The sequence below is a fragment of the Poecile atricapillus genome, chromosome 4 (assembly GCF_030490865.1).
Source record: "Poecile atricapillus isolate bPoeAtr1 chromosome 4, bPoeAtr1.hap1, whole genome shotgun sequence".
Classification (NCBI taxonomy): Eukaryota; Metazoa; Chordata; class Aves; order Passeriformes; family Paridae; genus Poecile; species Poecile atricapillus.
This window is the reverse complement of record NC_081252.1, coordinates 17,633,916-17,654,356: the sequence shown is the minus strand read 5'-3', so window position 1 is coordinate 17,654,356 and position 20,441 is coordinate 17,633,916. Positions and strand designations below refer to the sequence as shown.

General features: G+C 36.6%; 1 protein-coding gene across 3 annotated transcripts in view; it reads right to left on the bottom strand.

Moving 5' to 3' along the window:
- The window catches only part of LRBA (LPS responsive beige-like anchor protein), a 367,953-nt gene that overhangs the window by 20,840 nt on the left and 326,672 nt on the right, over positions 1–20,441 (bottom strand). For 2 of the 3 annotated variants that reach the window (XM_058837408.1, XM_058837409.1), the window contains exons 49-53: positions 19,692–19,781; positions 16,376–16,568; positions 13,609–13,671; positions 10,264–10,419; positions 6,672–6,839 (exon numbers count right to left, since the gene is read on the bottom strand). In XM_058837408.1, coding sequence (XP_058693391.1) covers positions 6,672–6,839; positions 10,264–10,419; positions 13,609–13,671; positions 16,376–16,568; positions 19,692–19,781 — 670 coding nt within the window. The remainder of the gene's footprint in view (positions 1–6,671; positions 6,840–10,263; positions 10,420–13,608; positions 13,672–16,375; positions 16,569–19,691; positions 19,782–20,441) is intronic. The other variant, XM_058837411.1, reaches the window with a different exon arrangement.

Genomic DNA, 20,441 nt, shown 5'->3' with positions numbered 1-20,441 from the left:
ATTTAGGAATTCTAGCTGAATGAGATTAAAACAAAAATGCAGTTTCTTTTAAAAGTAGCTTGGATAGGAACAAGACTGTTTTTCAGCAAGACAAGGAATGTGATTAAATTTTGAATCCTTTGGGAGATTTTGTATTTTATGAATTGAAAAGATTATACATTTTAAACATTTTCCTCTGAAGGAGATATTCTACACATTTTCAATAGCAAAACTGTTCAGTGAATCTTCCCAATTAAATCTTACTTAAATACAGTAGTTTTATTTTTAAGTAGGAAATCAGGTGCTACACAGCTACACCACAAAAACCATTTCCCACACTCAGAAATACCTGAATATAGTACTCTATAAAAAAATATAAAGGTATGCAATGAAAGCACCCCCATAGTCCTCATGATGCAAATGTGATACATACAGAGAGTAACATTTTCTAGTTTTATGGGCTAACGTAAAAGAGGTAATATAATTTGTTTTATTCACATATGTGTGGAAGATCAGTGCAATAACTCAGAAGAGAGCCCATTAGTATTAGCAGTAGTGATACAGTTATGCACAGACTATACATTTCATAGCACTGAAGATTTTTATCAGTCAAGCCTTAATTTCCTTAGCAAATCAAATTTCTAATTAGGAATATTTTGGTTTTTTTCAAATCATGAAAACTAAAGCCTAATTGTGGACACATTCCTTGAAAGCAACGGAACCATATCTTCATATTCCATTAATAAAGAGAATAGCAGAAAAATACTTTATCTTCCACTGGACTATAGAAATGTCTACCATTTTTTAAGCACAAACCATTTTAGAACCATAAACAATATTAATAAAAATTCACCACCCCAAACCTCCCCTTCAAGAAAGTATATCCAAACAAAATAGCTCCAGTGAAAAACCCAAAACCTTGAAGACACAGATTTATGTTCACTAACATTTATGATTGGCCTTTACCTGGTCCATGTAGTTGAGGGATTATTAAAGAAAACTGGAGAAAATAGTGTATTCCAACTACAAAATCATGTGCTGGTAAAGGAAGATCACAAGTATGTGTGTAGAAAGAGATCTGGTGACAATTTTTAATATGTAACAGCTAGAAATTACCTTCTAGATATGAATATAACCAATACAGCAAAACAAATTTTAAAACACATTGCTGAAAGGAATTTACATGGAAGTGGCAAAGATAAGAGAATGTTCAATACACTTTATAAGGGAGAAATAAAGGACAAGATAATTCCTGAAGTATTTTGGGAAAACAGTTTTCAACAGATACAGAATATCCTGTAAGATCTCATGGGCAGTTAAGACTACAGAAAACAAAGGAAAAGGTAATAAGGATACTACTGAATGCAGCACAGGGATAAGACAGACAAGAGCCCAGCTGGCACAACTCAGAGCTCTCCAGTGACTTTGACACAGTAAAGCCAGGCAGAAAGATCAAAATAAATCAGATATTTCTGAAACAGTGTAAGCAGCAAGGTATGAGTAAAGAATGATATGTAATTAATAAGGACATCAGGAATAACATTCTAAAAACACAAAAATATGCCAAGTTTTCTCAAGAAGTTGGTTTGTTATCAAGAGCAAGCAATAGCAGTAGATGATGCCACAAAAGTACTTCAAGAAAAGGTCAGTTGCAGTCAGACAGTAAACCCAAGTAAAACCAGCAGTGAAAACTGTTGTCTCAACTAGAGAATACCTGAATGAGGTAAATGTTTGGCACTCAACTGGCCTGGTAATAGTGACCTGAGGATACTGTAACAATGAAGCTACATAATCCCAGAGCTACAACAATTGTTTCACAGATACTGGGTGGGGTTCTGCAAAACTAAAACAAGTCTTGTGTTGTTTAAAAAGCAGGAAAAAGAAAATTAGAGAGTAGTCTGCTTAATCCCAACAAACAGAAAAAATACTGGCAGAACACTTACATTTTTATACATACACACTCAATTTCCTACAAGAAAACAAGGAGATGAGTAACAGCTGATTTGGATTTGTTCTGAACAAATCATATCAAAGCTATTTTTTCTTGCAATGTCAAAGTAACAGGATGTGTTCAGGGAGACATCACATATTTTTACTTTAGTAAGAACTCCAGCACTGTTCCACGTGAGCAATTCCTTAAGGAAAACAGGGAAGCACACATTCAGAATATACTATTATACACTGGAAAGCTATATTCAGAAAGCTATTCATTGTCAAAATGGTAAATCCATTGATGGGCATTCCTGAACCATGTACTAGCCCAGCATTTGCTTTAATGACCAATTTAATAGAATAAGACAGCAAAGTATATTTGCAGATACGAGCTGCTGCAAGGCTGCTGGAGGACAGGATGAGAATTCAAAGTTTGACAAATCGGAGAAACAGTCTAAAAAAGAATACACTTCAGGAAGTTTGAAGATGAGATTCCATAGCTATACTACACAGAGAAGGATACAGAAGTGAGTAGATTCTTCAAAAAACACTGAATTTCATACTGGCTCATGCCCTTAAAACAGTGACAGTGTCATGGTGTTTTGAAAGAAACAGATATTCCCTGGGGATATGAAAAGTACTGGTCTGTGAAACAGGTTGTTTTCTACTTATTACTGCAAAGGCTTCAGCTGCATTCCTGGGTCTACTTTGAGGAAGACAGTCCACTGGAGAGAGGAAAACACAAAAATAATCAGAGGTCTGGAAAAACATGACTTATGGCAATAAACAAAGAATTGAGTTATTAAAGTTGCAGGCAAAGAATTGCAGGTCATGACAATCCAAATAACCGGAAGTACCTGCAAGAAGGAAATGATCTGTTCTCTACACAAAGGAATAGATAAAAGATGAGAGAATGCAACTTCTGGAAAAAGAATTGGATACTAGATTGAACACTGGGAAAAGACTGCTAAGGATGGGGCTTCTAAGGCCCAAAAATGTATTTGCTGAACTTTTTAAGAGAAGATTGGACAAACATCAGTGGAGATTGGTTTTGGCAAATTTAAGCCCTCATTGGGAAAAGAGAATAGGTCAGGTGATCAAAGCTCCTGCCCACCCTATTTCCTATGGTTCTGTGATTACAAAGGAAAATCTGATCCCCCAACCTAGGAAATGTCCAAAGGCCAGGAGTTGCCACTTGAGCTTCAAAGCGAAAGTGGGATCTGAAAGTGATGCTCACTATTTGTATGCAAATGAATTCTCTCATCTCTTTTCTCCAGACATCACACAATCCCTCCTTCCACCCCCCACTTCTCACCTCCCCTCCACCTCCATCTCCTTAAGCTGGGCAAGGACAAAACACAGCATATTTCCATAGCCCTCTCCCAGGAATCCCCACATTCTACCACACAAGTCCTGGTGCATAATGTCACATCCCCAAGTGGTGCCTTGGAGCCTCTAAATATGCAGAAGCCAACTTTGTGTGCCACAGATCACACATGGGCTCCAAGGAGTACCGAGGGGAGGGCCACATCCTCTCCCTCCCACCTCCCCCAAGCCAGCCACATGCCAAGGAGAGAAAAGGAAAAGCCCCTTGTACTATGCAAAGTGACTTTACATCTCCACAGTAAATTATGCTAATTAATGTGAAAGCAAAACGGCTCAAGGCTATTCCAAAGGATACAGCTACTTCAGGTCCTTAGCTCTGTTCTAAATTATTCCAAGGCTTGGTCAGAAATTGTCCCCAGAAACATTTTTGTATCAAAAAAGGCCTGTGCTCCAAAGAGAAGCAGTGCCATGCTTTTACATTTTCAAAACCAATTAATTTAGAAAGAGAAAAACTACATTTGATGAAAGAGCATAATGAAATATTTTTTTACATTTCAGGTTCTAATATGAGAAGGAAAAAATTATTTCATCTAAATGTAATCAAGCTGTTTTGTGAAGAATAAAATAGTTTTGAGCAGATGTGTCCCATGTAGAAATTCTATATCTCTGAGACCTCAATTTGTCTGATTTGTTTTACAGTGATCAATACATTTGAGAGGTATTGGGGAGAAACTAAATAAGATAGTGAGACTCCATAGCTGTAATTTCTTTAAAAAGTCAGACTCACAGTTTAAAGCTAAATTATGTAAATAATAAGTCTTTCAGCAACATTTTTCTTCTGTTAAATCAAAACAAGAGAATTTTTCAATACAGTCAAGTCAGCCATAAAATTGTCCTTGATAAAGAATACAAAGCCACTTATTTATCATGTGTGCCACAGCCCACCTGGCTTTTCAGCTTAAGTATCATTCTAAAACATGAATATACAGAGACAGAAATCCAGAGCTCAGTTCTCTGAAAGTAAAGAAATCAGACAAGTAAACGTAAATAAAATATAACTAGTGGAATAATGGGTGCCTAATGGGATATTATTTAGAGTAGATGGATCATACCAGCCTGCCAGCTGATGTACAACTGAGGCAACAGGTACTATGAAAGGAAGAAATAAACACTCCCTGGTTTAAATCACTTTTTCTTGAAACTACTCTGGCACCATGATTTGGCAAAATATCATTAGATGCACACTGCTGTGAAGTCATCTTAAGATGGACATTAGAGATAATTCAACAGAGAAAAAATAGAAAAGAAATATCAACTTTGAGAGTACCTAAGATTCCAGTGAATAGTGCTCATTGAAAGCATGAATAAACTGTATTTTGAGGTAAAAGAATCATGAACTTCAAATACAGAAAGACATTAGACCAGTTAAATACCAACATGCTGCAAATGGATGGAAGTTACAGCTGTAGTAACAGGGCTCAGAACCCAACAGGTCTGCTGGTGCTTTCCATTTCTGACAAAATCAGAACTAAGCAAAACCAGCTCTTTTCATTTGTCTTTTCAAAAAAAGTTTTGACTGAACAGAGAAGCCTACAGACAGCTATTTCTGGGAAAAATTAAACACCCCAGATTACCATCTCTTTGAAGCAGGAACTGTCTATACCCGTGTCTAGAAATACGTATAGTGACATGAGATTCCAATTGATAACAGAGGTTTCCAGGCATGCTGTATCACAAAAAAACCTTACATAAAGGCAGTTGGTAAACACAGGAGCCATTGCAAGTCCCTAGAAGTCCAAGTCTAAAAGAACTACAAGCACAGAGATTTACCAGGTAGCTAGTGTGATTTTAAAGACCATCTAGAACTGCCTGGTGCTACCTCTGGAAACTGCAAAATACTAATATGTTAGAAATCTGCTTTAGAGAAGAGAGTCAATAGACTGTAACAAAATCTACATATTTGAGTCAAATAGTAGGTATGGAACCTCAGCAAATGATCTGTTAGGGTGATCAAGGAGCCTATAGCCTCAAAGTCTCATTCACACAGCAGCAAAGCCTGGCAAATGTGGGACAAGTACAACTTCTCAAGGCATGCTTAAGAATCTGCAAACTCTTTGGAGTTTCCAAGTTTACAAGGTCTGAAAAAATAACACAGAGTTTGTGTTCTCTTTAAATTGATAGACTGCAAAATATGTATGAAGTATTCACAGAGATTTTTTTTTCCTCAAGCAAAGCCATGTTTATTTAAAGATGCTCATAAAACACTGCTAGCCACTTCCCAGAAAAACCACCATCACTTGAACAGGGCTGCTTGGAAGGATAATTGGGATAGTTTTCACACATCCTCTGCCTTAAGATTCTGCAACTGTATGAACTGAGCTGCATCTTGTTCAACTTTTGAATAGCTTTCACAGTCAACATCAAACAATTTGCAAGTTAAATTCAGATATTCATTCTGATATTAATTAGTTGTGCTTCTTCAAAGTTGCTCACAGGATGCAATTTAAGTCAAGCCACCTCTGTGTTTGAAATTCAAATAACTCCAGATGTAAGAGATTGAATATGTAACAAACAACTTTACCGAATTGATTAATTTGGAAGACATCAGGTATTGTTTCAATTATATAAAATTGTGTGCCAGCTATAACTGCAATATATGACAGCTCTAATACCAATTCTTGCTTTCCAGATGTCCATTTTGCCCTCTGCAGAGCAGTGTTTACTACTATTTAAACAGGGTCAGAGAAGACCTTAAATGAATGGAAGAAAACCTAAGAAATAGTATTCATAGGATACAATATCCTCTTCTTACCCTTTCCCTTCAAGGCATTTTATTTTTTGCTGAACAGGACCTCTGTTTGGCTATGATGTGCCCCTAAATTTATGTATATAAGCTCTCAGAAGTTGTCTTGAAAGCCCCTCATTCCCGTAAAATGGCTTACTCTAGGCTTTTTCTCAACTGCCTTTTTCTTTGCTTTGGGGATCAGAAATTAATTTTTTTTTGTGTGGAGTCAAACTAGCATAAACCAATATAATTTTCTGCCTTTCCTGTTACATAATACAGGGTTGTACAGTCATAGCAGTTCACTGTTTTTTTATAGAGCTAAAAGGGAGAATCTTCATAAATAAAAGACAGGATTCAGGAATTCCTGGGAAATGCTGCAAGATGGAATAGAATAAACACTTTGGCAAGTGCAAGGTAAGTTTGGGTGGGAGGGGTTAAAATTGAGTGAGGCTGGAACAGGGTTACTCTGCCTTATTCATCTGGTTATATGATGCAAGCCCTGTTGCTTGCACTGGAACCAATTAGAATGCCTCATACTCTGAGGATTGGGCATGTAGCACCCTATCTAAAATTCTATCTTATGAAGTGTTTGCTCAAGGCATTTTGAGACAAACTCCTTATAAAGCAGGTTTTTTTGGGTTTTTCTTACCTCTTGGGTTATCACCGATGATGTTGGTTTTGCCATTCCAGTACCAGAGCAGCAAGGTTGCATCCCGAGATCCTGAGAGGATGTAACAATTCCCTCCAATGTAGGACTCAGAACGAGCCAGACAGGTCACAACATCCCAGTGGCCAAACACTACTTGCATCAGTTTACCTGGAACACAGAAAATTGATTCTTTTAAAACTACTCTCTTATTCTAGAGCAAATTAAAAATATTATGAAGTATCTTAAAAATATTTTCTTTATCCAAAAAAATAAAAAAAATGTTCAAAACAGAACTATAGTGGGGACTAATATTTTTTCTTCATTTATTTGGTGTAAACTTATTTAAAAGTGCAGTAGTCTATACAATCAATACAAAAAAATACTTGCAGTCTCTTAATATTATGCTTTATTCAAAAGTCAGACTGGATTTGCTGAAGCCCAGCAATTGCAGATCTTGAAGAAGTGGGATAAAGTAAACACACACACACTTTTCTCATGCACCCACTCAGGTAGCAGGGGCCAGGACAAATCTTGCACCCAATGACACAAGAAAGTGTGATGTGTGATGACTCCAACATATGACTCTGGCTTTCTCAGCCCAAATGACTATGCATCCATTTGTGCTTTGGGCTGAATAAAGAATGAGGAGAAACAGAAGGGAAAAAGAGTGATGGCTTTGGAAGGATTGACAAGACAGGCCAAAAAGAGAAAAAGGAAATAAGACTACTGTGTTTCTTAAAATAAATAAATAAAAATAAAATTAAATAAAATGTTCAGAAAAGCATTAAAAAATTAAAAATAACACAGATTAGTGTTGGGATTCAAGCACATTTTAATAAAATATTTTGGTGCATGAATTAAAAACTATTGGTTCCTTAATATGCATAATAGGGAATATTGCCAGCCTCTTTTTAAATGTTACAAAAGCACTGTATTTGTATCCAGCCACTAAATAACAATTAATGGGAACAAAAGACTTAAGGGAGTGCTTCTAAGAACAAAAATAATATTAACAGCCAGATTTATAACAAGATCAAAAAGGTAATTACATTAAAGTGAAGAAAAACAGAAATAAAACAAGAGATATGTATGGATATCTAAAAAAAAAAGAGGGGAAACTACTTTTGTACATGAAGAAAAAAAAAAACAGATGAAATTTAAAGATTCAAAATCAAACACTGGCAAAACTTATTAGGCCTGCTCTAACCTTCCAATGGAAATTGTGAGATGAATGCTACCACATGAGCCATTTCTAAGTGGACAGGGCAAACTCCTGGCTGCACTCTTACTGTGCATACTCACCTTGTAGCACAAGGGTGAGTAACTCAGGAATCAAGTAATTATGTAATATATTTTTCAGCTGTATGAAAAACAATTTACCTGAGGTAATTTATACTTTTAGAATGCAAGTTTATGCTAATAACATCATTGAGTTATAGAGATCGCCTTCTCAATTATTTCTTATTTTATAGGTTCTGTTCTGGAAACCAAGCATTTTACAAGGTTATTTCTGCCTGGTTAGTTTTATTTTGTAACTGTGCAACCTAAAGATTCAATGAGTTTCATCAAAATAAGAAATAAGATTTTGCTATTTTATATTGCTAAAAAAAAAAAGACTAATTTCATAAGAGCTCCTCAAACTTTCCTGTTTCCTTTAACATGAGTTGTCCTCTCTATACAATACTATCAAACTTTTCCATTTGCACTCAGATATTCCTTTTTGACAGAACAAATTTTCTAGTTAATGTTTTATTTGACAGCTGTGCTACGAATAATTAAAAGAAAAGTAAGACTCAAGTCTCCAGCACTGAAGCTAAAACACTCTCTCAAAGTCATTCCCACTGCTGGAGGAAGGTTTTATTGTTATTCTGCTAGATTGGCTGTGCTGAGAACCCATGATTTAAGTTGAAAGTATTTCCTATTAAAAACAAACAAGCACACCCAAGATCTTATAGGAAAATGGTTCTTTTTTTTTGTGCAAGTCCTAAAACGTAATTGAATTCAACACTTGTGTTCACTTGTCTTTATGCCTTACTGATCACATCATCTATTCCCCATGATGTTCTGCTGATTTCAAAAAATTTCCCTATTATATTCTCATTTCAATGTGAAGTAAAGTAAACTACATCTGAATTCACTTTATTTAAGCTAGAGTTGTTATACTGACAAATAGAAGAGACAAATCTGAAACTTTTCTGTCAATGGTATTTTGGTTTATACCCTTACTGGCTATGGTAGTAACAAGGTGCCTGGTAAATCTGCCATACACAGAGGAAATAACTTAGAGATATTTATAGTTCAGACTGATACAGGGCAAAGCTACCAGAACCATACAAGCTCCTTCCATAGGTGTGAAGTAAAATACATATTTTGATATAATAGAATGATTTCTCTATTCATATAAATCAAGAATATATACTGAATATTTATTACTGCTAGCTATCCTTTTTGAAGATCCACTTTAAATTCACAGTTTTATGTAAATTTATTTTCACAAATGAGAAAATTAACCTAAGAAAGGTCTAACAAGATGTCTGAATAATGAATTGTGGGCAGTCAGTATTACGTAAATGGAACTTCTCCTTTATGGTTTAGTCTTTAAAATTGTAAAAATGACAGAAATACTGAAGTACGCCATGAGATCTAAAGTCTTAACAGATTTTCATTAAAGACCATTCTGTTTTGTCAGACATTTTGGTTTGCCAAGTGTGAAAAACACTGTTACCTAATATATTTAAGAAACTATGACAAACATGTAGGATATTCCCTAGGGATTAATAACCTACTGGAAAGCTTGATGGCACACACACATTAACCACACTGGGTCATTAATCCCAAAGAAGTACCTTGCAGTGAGGTCGTTATTTCCATTATAAGATAATGAAAGGGAAAAAAAATCATACCTAGTTTTTCCTGGGGTTCCATGGCTTTTAAATTCCTGTAGCTGCTACACTGAAAGAGTCTCTTCTATTTAGCATCACACATGCATGACTTCAATGGTTTGGACACACTCCAGCTGACAGACTAATTTAACTGCTGCCCATTATATTGATCAGTTTATGTTATATAAAAGAATTCAGTCGCTCCAAATCAATTCTTCTACTATGGTATAGTCTTCAAAGGCTTTTCATAAATATTCCTTCACCAGATTTCAAGACTTCCTATTCTATGGTACTTGCCTGTGTTTCTTGAAAAATACCCAGTTCTCTGGTGCTGAAAACCAACCAGGGTTAATTTCAAGCAAATACTTTAAGAATAATTAACTCTCTTGGTATACCAAGCTTTACACAAACTCTCACCTGTGGAAACTACAGTGCAAGAGCAGGCATCCCTGTCCTATAAGCTTGAAGTGTGAAGCTCAGTCTAGACCAGAGCTCTTTCTCTCACATTTGCCATCATACCACAAAAAATGACAGTGCACAATACATGACAGTTTTAGGCATGGAAAATAGGCAAGGAAAGATTTGACAAATATTATTAATAGGGGAATAAATACACACTCCACCCCTCATCCTTTATTTGAAAAAGTAGGCTGATTATGAACAGAAAAAAAAATCTTTTCGGCTGTTCCCATATTTTAAAAATATATTACCTGAGTCAGTAGAGTAAACACGGAAACTCTTGTCCCAGAAGCCACAGACCAAGATGTAACGATTGTCAGAGGTGATGACAAAACACTGGGAATGTACCTGAATGCTTTGGTCTAAAAGGTCAGTGATTTGCCTCCTGTGCATACCTGTATTGCTGGCTGAACAGAAAAACATACAGACCAAGACATTTTAGCATCCATATTCACAGAACAAAAGCACAATTAAGAAACTTATACTCACACCAAATACATTCCTCACTTCTGCTATTTGTTTTTTTACGGCAGGGACACTTTCTTTCTAATTCTACTATAAAATACTCATTACACTTCTGGGAACAATGCTAATTCCTCGTAGTATATATTCTAAAATAGAATAAATTCCCTTTTTAAGTGACATGCAGCTGAGAAATAAATGAAAGATTGCACATAGGCAACAGTACACAGAAATGTAATAAGATTCCTTCCCTCCTTGTTCTAGTATAAGAAATTTAAAATTACAAACAAAAAAAAGGAATGTAATGGTATGATAATACACAGACCACGGAGTGGTTCAAATGCAGCAACCAAAGGATCATGATTTTAAATTGTCCATCAGTTGTATTTCATTGCAAGCACTGCCATTTAAAAAAGGAAAAACCTCAGTAAGCATCACTACTGTTTACATTTTTTTAAACATGGCACAAAAATTAACTAGCTTATCTCCCCAATTAATTTTAGGGCTGGGAGAAATAATTTGCCCTATTTTGATCACTTCATGTTTCATTTCCTGAGATACTCTTGCATTGGGAACCCACGGAATAGGCAGGAATGGATTAGTGAACACATTTCTCATATCTTCTCCTTAGATTAATAAGGTGTGTGTATATATATATATATATATATATATATATATATATATATATATATATATATAAACACACATATATAGGTCCCATACATAAATATCATGAAAATCCTACACTGTAGGAAGACTTTCAGTATGCTTTGCTCCTGAGGGAATCTGATCTCTATCCCAGGCAAGTAATTTCTCCTGGGTGCGTCTGTCAAGTGCTTGGAGCACCATTACTTCCATAGAGGCAGTCTTCCGGACCTACCTCTGTCCTGGTCCTGTGCTCTTCTTTACTCTTTGTTTTTTGATTCCTTTCCATTCTCACAGGCCAGCTATCTCCCAAGCCTTGGGTTTATTCCATTTACTCTGTATCAAATCCTTCATTCATTTATGCTTTTGCTTTATTTAAAATGTTGATACTGTTTTGTCCATATGGATTGCAAATAATTTAGCAAGGTGTTGCCACTTGCTCTCTGCAGGTAGTACAAATGTGGCCTTTACTGGTCTTGGGGAGACTTAAAGAGTACCAACACCACAATATAAATGAACAGTGAACTGCTCTGTATGACAAAACAGCAGCAAAGGAACCTCAAAAGACATGCAGATCAACTAATTCAGAGAGGATAAGCCCTTCAAAAATCTTCACCTCAAAAAGAGGTCTAGGATCTGTGTCATATCAGACATTGCTGCTTTATGTCTTCCTGTGCACCGGGAAAATGAGGAGGGCAGGAATCTCTCCTTATGACTGAGACAGCAACAAGATTCCTGCTATAACCATAAAAGTGTAATTTTGTGGTCCTCTTAGGTGCCATTTCTAGGTAAATGTGTCTAGCCACAATTAAAATCCTCTAATATTACCTACATAATTACTTGCTTGCACCCAATGATGCTACTTAGCAATGACAAAGAAAGCCTTAAACCTTTTAAGCTATGTCCAGTGTAATTACAAGGCTGATTTGAGATCTATTGTAGGAAGAGAATATTAAACCATTTTTCAGAATGTGAACACTAACTTTAAAGGTCTTTGTACCAATGGAATCTGGGATTTTTTGCTGTAATACTTATTTACACTTCTAAGATCTACTTGATAGCAGGTTTTAAAGCAGAACACACATTTCCCGTTCCCAACATTTATTGGATAAAATCTGTTTCAGGAAGGAGAGTTACAGCATGTGTCTGCCTCATAATAATTATTGCATTATTCAGATGAGGACTGATTTCAGAAACTTTGGAAAAACACTTTACTTTTATCAGCCCTATAAAATAGTTTCATATGCCCCCACTATTCCTGGTTTAATTATCCTAAAGCTTACCCAGCAAAATGGCTACAGAGGAAGGGTCTGTATCTACAGACAAAAATATCACACTTCCTACTGGGATGTGCACATTAGTTTTGAAATTAATTCTCACTGGCTGATAGACGTGCCATTCTAACCTATCCAGGCAAGTTCATCTTTGCTCTGACTTTTCTATGTTTCTGTAACTGGCCACACCATGTCTTTTCCAGTTAAACCACTTGAAACAGCTGGTTTTTGAACTAAGCTCAAGGTCTAAAAAAATTGAGGGGGTGCAGAATGCTTTCTTCTTTGCTCCCGTCCTACAGCTAGTTTGTGTTTTGGTGTTAGGTACTTGAGTTTTTCTTTTCTCATCCTGTTTAAGGTTCCATTTGCCATGGTACAGACTCCAGCTATGCACTCCCTAAAGTTGGGCCTATAATGAAAAAACTGACCAAACTCTAAACCTGCTAACAGAAAAATCAGCTCTATATAAACTGATAACCCTCTATAATAAAAAATCATTAATTGCATCTATTACACTGAGTCATTAAATAAAGGAGAGACATTGATCCACCCCTTTTTAATAAAAGAAAAAAACACACAAATTTAACTGGTGAAGCTGATCAAAAGATGCAATACACTTGAAAAATGAATACTAATATCTCAGCACTAAACCAGAGTGGGCAATATATTTCAACTTCGAAACTGCTTTGCAATTACACATTAATCCCCTCAGCCTGAACAGCAGGTCTATGAAGAAAGGATTGATCTCCTTTAATGATGAAACCCTGGCACCATGGTTTTATTTTTCACAACACGGTGCAGTTAAGAACCCCACTGTTATTATGAAAATTTCCTCAGCAAAGGAGCTCCATCACATTACCAGTGCACCGATTCATCATAACGTGCCTCGCTCCTGCTCATCAACAAGTCTGAGTGATGAAAAGATCCAATATTATCCTGACAGTACTTCATGCACATTCTCAATCACACATTATTACAGCATCCATATTAATTTTCACTGACACGCGTCCTAGGCCTGTTCAAATTAGGCAAACCAACGAGGGGGAGTTGATGAAATACCAGCATAGCCACAGCTCATTGCATTCCAATTTGCATGCAAATGGTTTATCAGGAAAATTCCATTCCCAGCAACCAGCAAGTGAAAAACAACCGTAATCTACACTTCAGGGCCACCATACAGAGCTTAATGAATCGCAAAGAGAGAAGGAAGTGACAGACCTATGAGAGGATCGATTTCCACTGGCAGCTGGTAAGGCTGGTCTTGTACAGCACCTTGATGAGCTGGAATTCAGGAAAGAAAATTTTAAAACTTTGTATTTTTTTTTAATATATGAAGCCACATATATTTTATAAATCACAGCTACAACCTTTTTTTTAACTATTCAAGATTCTTCTGCATCAATTGAATGAAAAACAAAAAAAAAAAATCCAGGTGCTTTTGCAGGCTGCTTATTAAACATTTATTTTAGATTAGGGCTATTCTGAATGTATGCCATCAGCAGCAGCTCTGGTCCTGAGCCATAAGCTCTAGCAGATGCTTTACTGGCAACCTCTCCTGTCGCAACAAAGCAAAATTAAGTGGTAAAGAGGACTGAAAACAAAATGTGACAACCATCTGCTGACTGTAGCAAATACTATTTTCCTCTTTACTTTTTAAAGCACTGCTTTGAACAACTGAAGCACAAAGGACATTTTTTTTTAAAAGTCAGTTTATGATGCAGAGAGGGAAATCTCGTAGTCATCTCGTAGTCAGCCTGTATTTAAGGACTCATCCATCACCAAAACCCATTTATTTGCATGTTTGCATAGAAGTTAATATATTAATTCTGCCAACCCACATTTCATATGGGTACCAGGCATACCAGTAAAATGTTTATGTACTGAATTGTCCTGCAGGGATAAAAAGAAAACTTTTTTTTTTTCCCACAGCTTCACTACAAAGAAACAAACAAACTGTTCCCCCCTCCCCCCATACCTTCTTGGAAGACAAACAAGAAATAATGGCTAAATACTTACACATATGATTTTTCTATCTACCATCCACAGCTTAATATAAAAATTAGTGTCGATACAATGTTTTCTTAAATAGCTGATTCATAAGTAAATTCAAAGTTCTACTGCAATGAAACACCATCATAGAATAAAACATCAAACCTAGGTGATGGAAAAGAGCATCCTGCTGGCTACCAGCGCCATTAGATGTCAGCAAAGCCACCAAATTCATATTCAAAGGCAGGAATGGGCTTTTTAGTTACACATTAGTGACAACTGGTCACTTGGCAACTTAACTTTTTTATCATGATGCCTCATTAACAAAGACAATGCTAAGCCCACAGCAGGGGATTTGGAGCAGTAATGATACCTGCCCTCTCATCCTAGGAGATCCCCTTTTGGTATAAAATCAGAAGTCAACAATAGCAACAGCTCAGGAGTCCACACCAAGGTATCTTAAGCACAGTACTCTATTAATAGCCTGAAACTGATGGGTGCTCTCACAGGAGTGGGGTGAGGTGATTTTTTGTTGGATTTTTATGGTTGGCTTTTGTTTGTCTTGATCTGTGGGTTTTCCTGAATTCTTTGTAATGGCAAGACAAGGGTAAAATGCCTCTAAATGAAAAAATAGCTACTCAAAAGCACATCTTAGGGTTCTGCCTTTCAGAGATGAGGGAAAAGCCTGAAAAATCTGAAAGCTTTGCTCAACTGGAATCAACCAGTTGATTCCTACACTCACCAAACTGGTGGCTTGCATCATCAATCAGCAGGACTGTGTTGCAATAAAAATCAGCTCCTATGACTTTTGAACATTTTCTTCTTCCCATGACTGTTGTATGTTCACAAAGGCCATTTTTTAAAAGCCTTGACTATTATATGCCCATGGTCACACATCCAAGGTATGTGAGGATACTGTCATCCTCCTTTCAAAGAAATCTCAGGAGCCCTGTTGCAAGTTCTCACTTACAACTTGTTATCTTAGACAAGTCTCCCTTCCCCACTTCCTTCCCACCTTTCTTTTCAAGCATTTCTCAGGCGGGTGAAATAATACATAGATGTTTCTATTTGAGAGGTAATTTGTAAGAATTAGGAAAAAGTGTGGGAGTCATCTGGCTTTTTTCAAAAAGTAATCATGAACCATGGGTCAAGACTTCTTAGTAGGAATTTCAACCGTGTAAGTGTTTTCCTAGTGTGAGTATCTTCTATTTAAGTTATTTGACTAGGTCTTTTTCCCCCCTCTCTTAAAAAGCCTTTGGCCAAATATACTACACTGCACCAAAATAAACTTCCTTTGACAGCTTGGGCCTAAGACTGTCATAGTCAAGGAAAGGAAGACAGAAGTCTTTAATATTGGAGAATATTAGAATTAAAAGTGGAATTATACTCTCAAGTACAGCACACTTTTAAAGAAAAATTAATTTTATTAGTTGCTGTGAAAATGGCTATTTTGTTCTCCTTTCATACTGACAATACATAAGCACCTACATAAGTAACATTACGATGTTTAAGATAAGACCTCCCATATATTTTATTTTCTAATTCTCATAGGGTGGCTTTAACAGCAGAATATAGAGTTTATAATCAAGAAAAAACTGGCAGAGAATACTTCAGGCAAGTTCTACATGCTTTAAAACTGCCTTTGACATGATATAGTTCAGGTTACCAACAGACAGAAGAACAAATTTAAGAGGAAGAGTGTGCCTTTATCATGCTGAAATAGTGATATTTTGTCTCCTTGCATGGTGCCTGATGGCCTGGAAAGCAATATATCGTTTTTACAAACCTTTGGTGTGCTACACATCTTGCTGCAATAGTTCAGATTATCTTTCCAACGAGAAACTAAGCCCATATGTGAAGAGCCTGCTGTGTTAATGAACTCGATTTGCTTTTTCCACCTTAAACTCATAAGAGTTCCACAGCAAACTGTGACAAGACAAGGGAAGTGCTGCTAGATGGCAGGGGTTTCTTAGGCTTCTTGCTTTAATGTACTTACCAGGGAGGCTGTGCCACTTGTTCACAGCAAAGAGCCTGTTTGCAGTGACCGTGATCACAGCGGGATTAGTCAGGCCAGGCTGGGTGTTGGCAGCCACGTGAGTGACCGGGGAGTTGGACGGGAACTTCAGGACCATGATAACATCCTGTTGGGCTTGCTCTGTGAACATCAAGGGGCTCTGCAGGAGGAGATACTGTTGAGTGCACACAACAAGAACCCAAATACATGGGAAAAGAAAACACAGGGAGGAGAAGAGACAGGACAAGAAAAGGAAGATTGAATTAAAACTCACGAGATCTGATAGAAGCTGCAGTAGAAAAGCAAATGTAATAACAGCAGACAGGCTTGTGGAAATAACCATTTTAGGGAGAAAACCCTGCATGTATCCTATTAATCTGAGGGCTTTGTTGAACATAGGGTGTCTGTATACAGACCTTGCTACAGATCACAGCAGATTAAACTTAAAGTTTTCAATCGTCTATCTCTGCCAAAATAATTCTCCTTCATATCTGCAGAGACAGTATGTCAACTAAAGCAATGCCAAACCAGGAGGGAAACACAAAAAAAGTGAGCAAAAGAAATTCCTGCTCCCAGAGATTGTCTCAAATTGCATTAAATTGGCAGACTGTAATTCTTTACAAGCCAGATGAGAACAGGAAAGCACATTAAAATAAACAGATACACACATACACTAGATATATGTTCTGTATATATTTCTGGTGTACAAAAATAAGTTTTATGAATGCAAAGTAGAAGACTTAACTGCAAATGTGTTTGAAAGGACAAGCATAATTAAATGCACTTGTAGAGAATATGAAGTGGACGTGATTGCAGACACTATCCTGCATTGTTTCCAGAAATGCTAAAGGGAGAGAATAAACCCAGACTATCATTTTTTGACATAATTTTTTAGGTTTCAGGTTTTTTCAGTTTAGTAAGTTGAAAAGTTTATTAACTTTTTAACTAAGTTCTCTATGAATTCTGCAAACATCAAAACAAAATATTGAGGACCTTAGATCTAGATATGAAACATGAAGAGAAAAAGCAACACCTAATGGGTTTATGACTGTGTGGTGCATCTGAAAAAAAGAGAACCCCATTGAAATGCAGAGGTACAATCATCCTGGTCACCAGTAGCCACATTACTCAAGTATTTGTAATTTTCTAACCAAATTAGAATACTAATGAAGTGTCCTTGGCTACTCTCCACCTGCAATATTTCATTACATATATGTGTATGTAAGTGCATACATTTAATGTATATTTATACAGAACTAATAAAAAATTAAATAAATTTGCATTTTTATTATCACTCCTTTTTAAAAAGTTATTAAGAGTACTTAGAAAAACATATTGCTCTATGAATTCCTATTTACAGTCTTTGCATAAAGGTGTAAATAAAAGCAACTAATAAGCTACCCAGACACCCTTCTGAGCAAGTGGCTAAAAGCCAATCAATATTATGAGTTAATCCTCCCTGGATGCTCATTCAATTAAAGGTGTCAGTAATGCCTCATCTGATGTGGCCTCAATTAAATCCAGCTATCTGATGGTTGAAAACACAAGGGGATACAGCAACAGCAGCAAAACCAGACAAATAGGCAGCCTTCGTGCGACTGCTAATTACTACACCTGGTGTATATTACGGCTTGTGCACTTAACACAGCACGTGGTAACTTCCAATTCAGCTGTATTCATGCACACATGCACACGAAAACAAAACTCAGTAAATAACGCAACTAGAAATAATTCAAAATTATGACAGCAAAAATATCCTTACTGTATTTCAGCTCCAGGAATACTTTTAAAACCACTTAATATAGTGCTATTATGAAAACATATATTAATATCCACAAAACCAGCAAGTGAAGAACTAAGGGCTTTTTTTTTCTGGGTGTACCCCAGACCAATAAAACACAGGAGTTAGAAACAGCTAGCTTCTTAGATTTTAACTTCTTCTATTACATGCTAAATCTTCGGTAACTCAGCATCATGAAAAACACGATGCTAAAACCACACAAACTGCTTCCTGATATCAAATTTATTTATATAACAATGGTTCTGACTAACACATCAATAATCAACTTCTTGAGTTGCTCCTCTTCCTGAAACAAATCCCTTTAAATTAGAGCAAGTTCTCAGTGATGGCACCATGGCAGACAGACACACATACGGCAAGTGGCTGCACAAGGGGAGTACCTGGGCTCCCCAACATCCCTGTTAGCGGGGCTCTCCTGAAACACACACACAAGTCCCTGCAGTGTCTGCTGGCCTGGGACCTGGGCATGGAGCACAGGCAGCTGAGCAGCTCTCAGGTACAACATGTGAAGCATTTGAGAAAGGCCAGTAGCTCAGTTTATCAAGGAAGTTTACACTTCTGACACTCCTGCATCACAAGGTTTGCAAGCTGCATTGGAAACATTTGATGTTTCTGTGTAATCTTTTAAAACCTTCTGCACTTCAGATATGTTTTAAAAATAATAACTTTAGTCTGCTTGAGTAGGACATATTTTCTTCTTGCATGTCCTATAAGACATGTCTTTTTTCTTTTACATTGCAGTGTAAAATGTCCATTCTAAAAATAATGGAATGCAACCTTTTGAAAACCTTGGGAATTAGCAGACCATTTGCTCCACTTGTCAGAATATCACTTAACATCCTTAGTTCTGGACCCATGACAACACAAATGATATTTTAAACCAAGGACTGCACACAACATGATATGAAAAGCAATCAGTAATAAAATAATAGTTTGTATAATAAAATTATATTAGACACAAGTAGAGGTAAAAGGGAAAGCATGTTAATGCTCACTGCCTGGATTTTATCACCCTAGCTTTACTGCAAAACACATTTAGTCACATTCTTTGCTATGTAAGTTTCAGCTCATGAATTCCTAGTAATCCTGGTTTTAGGGGAAAGCCTATGCCTAGGGGAAAAGACAAGGAAGTTCCACCTCCTAAATCCATGCTTCTTGGGGAATCTGCCAAAGATTAACAAAATTGTCTCCATGATGACTGGCTCTCACCTGTACAGGTATGGTATTAACAAAATCAACTGATGAAGTGTTCTTAGATTACACTGACAAAAAAAAAGTGCCTACACTAGAAATCAATGCAATCTTTTCAGCAATAAATAAAAAAAAAAAAGTTAATCACTGCATACAACTTCTACCAAATTGTAACTCATCTGCTGGTTTTAATAACATAATTCCACAACCACATGAAAGCAAGTGAAAGTGTCCAGTTCTGCAAAGGGAAGATGGCAAAGGAAGTGAGCACAATGGCAGATCACAAGGAGTTAACATGGCACTTACCACCTGCATGGCAGAACTTCTTGGAGGATGTGGTTCTATGAGCAGTTGGGAAGGAGTCTGTCCAAAACTTCGTATTTGAGCTTCCACAGCCTGGAAAAGGCACAGGCAGGTTTGCATGTTAAGAGGTGCTAATTACAGGCAATAGAACCATAACTGTCACCTGAAAATGTCATTCCACACTTCTGGCTTGTTTCATGTTGAAAATCAACCCCGTGTGTTCACTGTGGAGCTAAGTGCTTGGCACTGGTACTAAGAATGAGGTAATCATTTTAGTACTGTGGATGCTATTTCCATGAGAAACTCTGCAAAACCTCATCCTGCTCAATGATATTAAACAGAAACAAGCTATTATAATCAGAAACCCTCTTTATTGGCTCCATTTTTCCTTTCTAACACTGGCTTATCCTGTTTGTATCATAACTCAAAAACAAAAGTTAACTTTTAAAAAGTTTCTGTAGGTATTAAGTGTTGTATGTTAAACTCCATTGCTTCATTTCACAGCAGTAACTACAAGGAAAGCAAAATCGAGCTTTTATTTTTACTTCCAGATTTATTCAAGAAGAGCAAACAATGTTAGGACGCATTAAACTACCAACAGCAAAACTATAGGAGAACATGAAGGCATAATACAAGGGGTTTTTAAAAGTTTCTCTGTATCTTCAGCAACACGCTTTAGTACTTTCTTCATAGGAAATACATGAATATATTATGCTTGGTGATTTCTTAAAAATAATTATGGTGAAGCCTGTG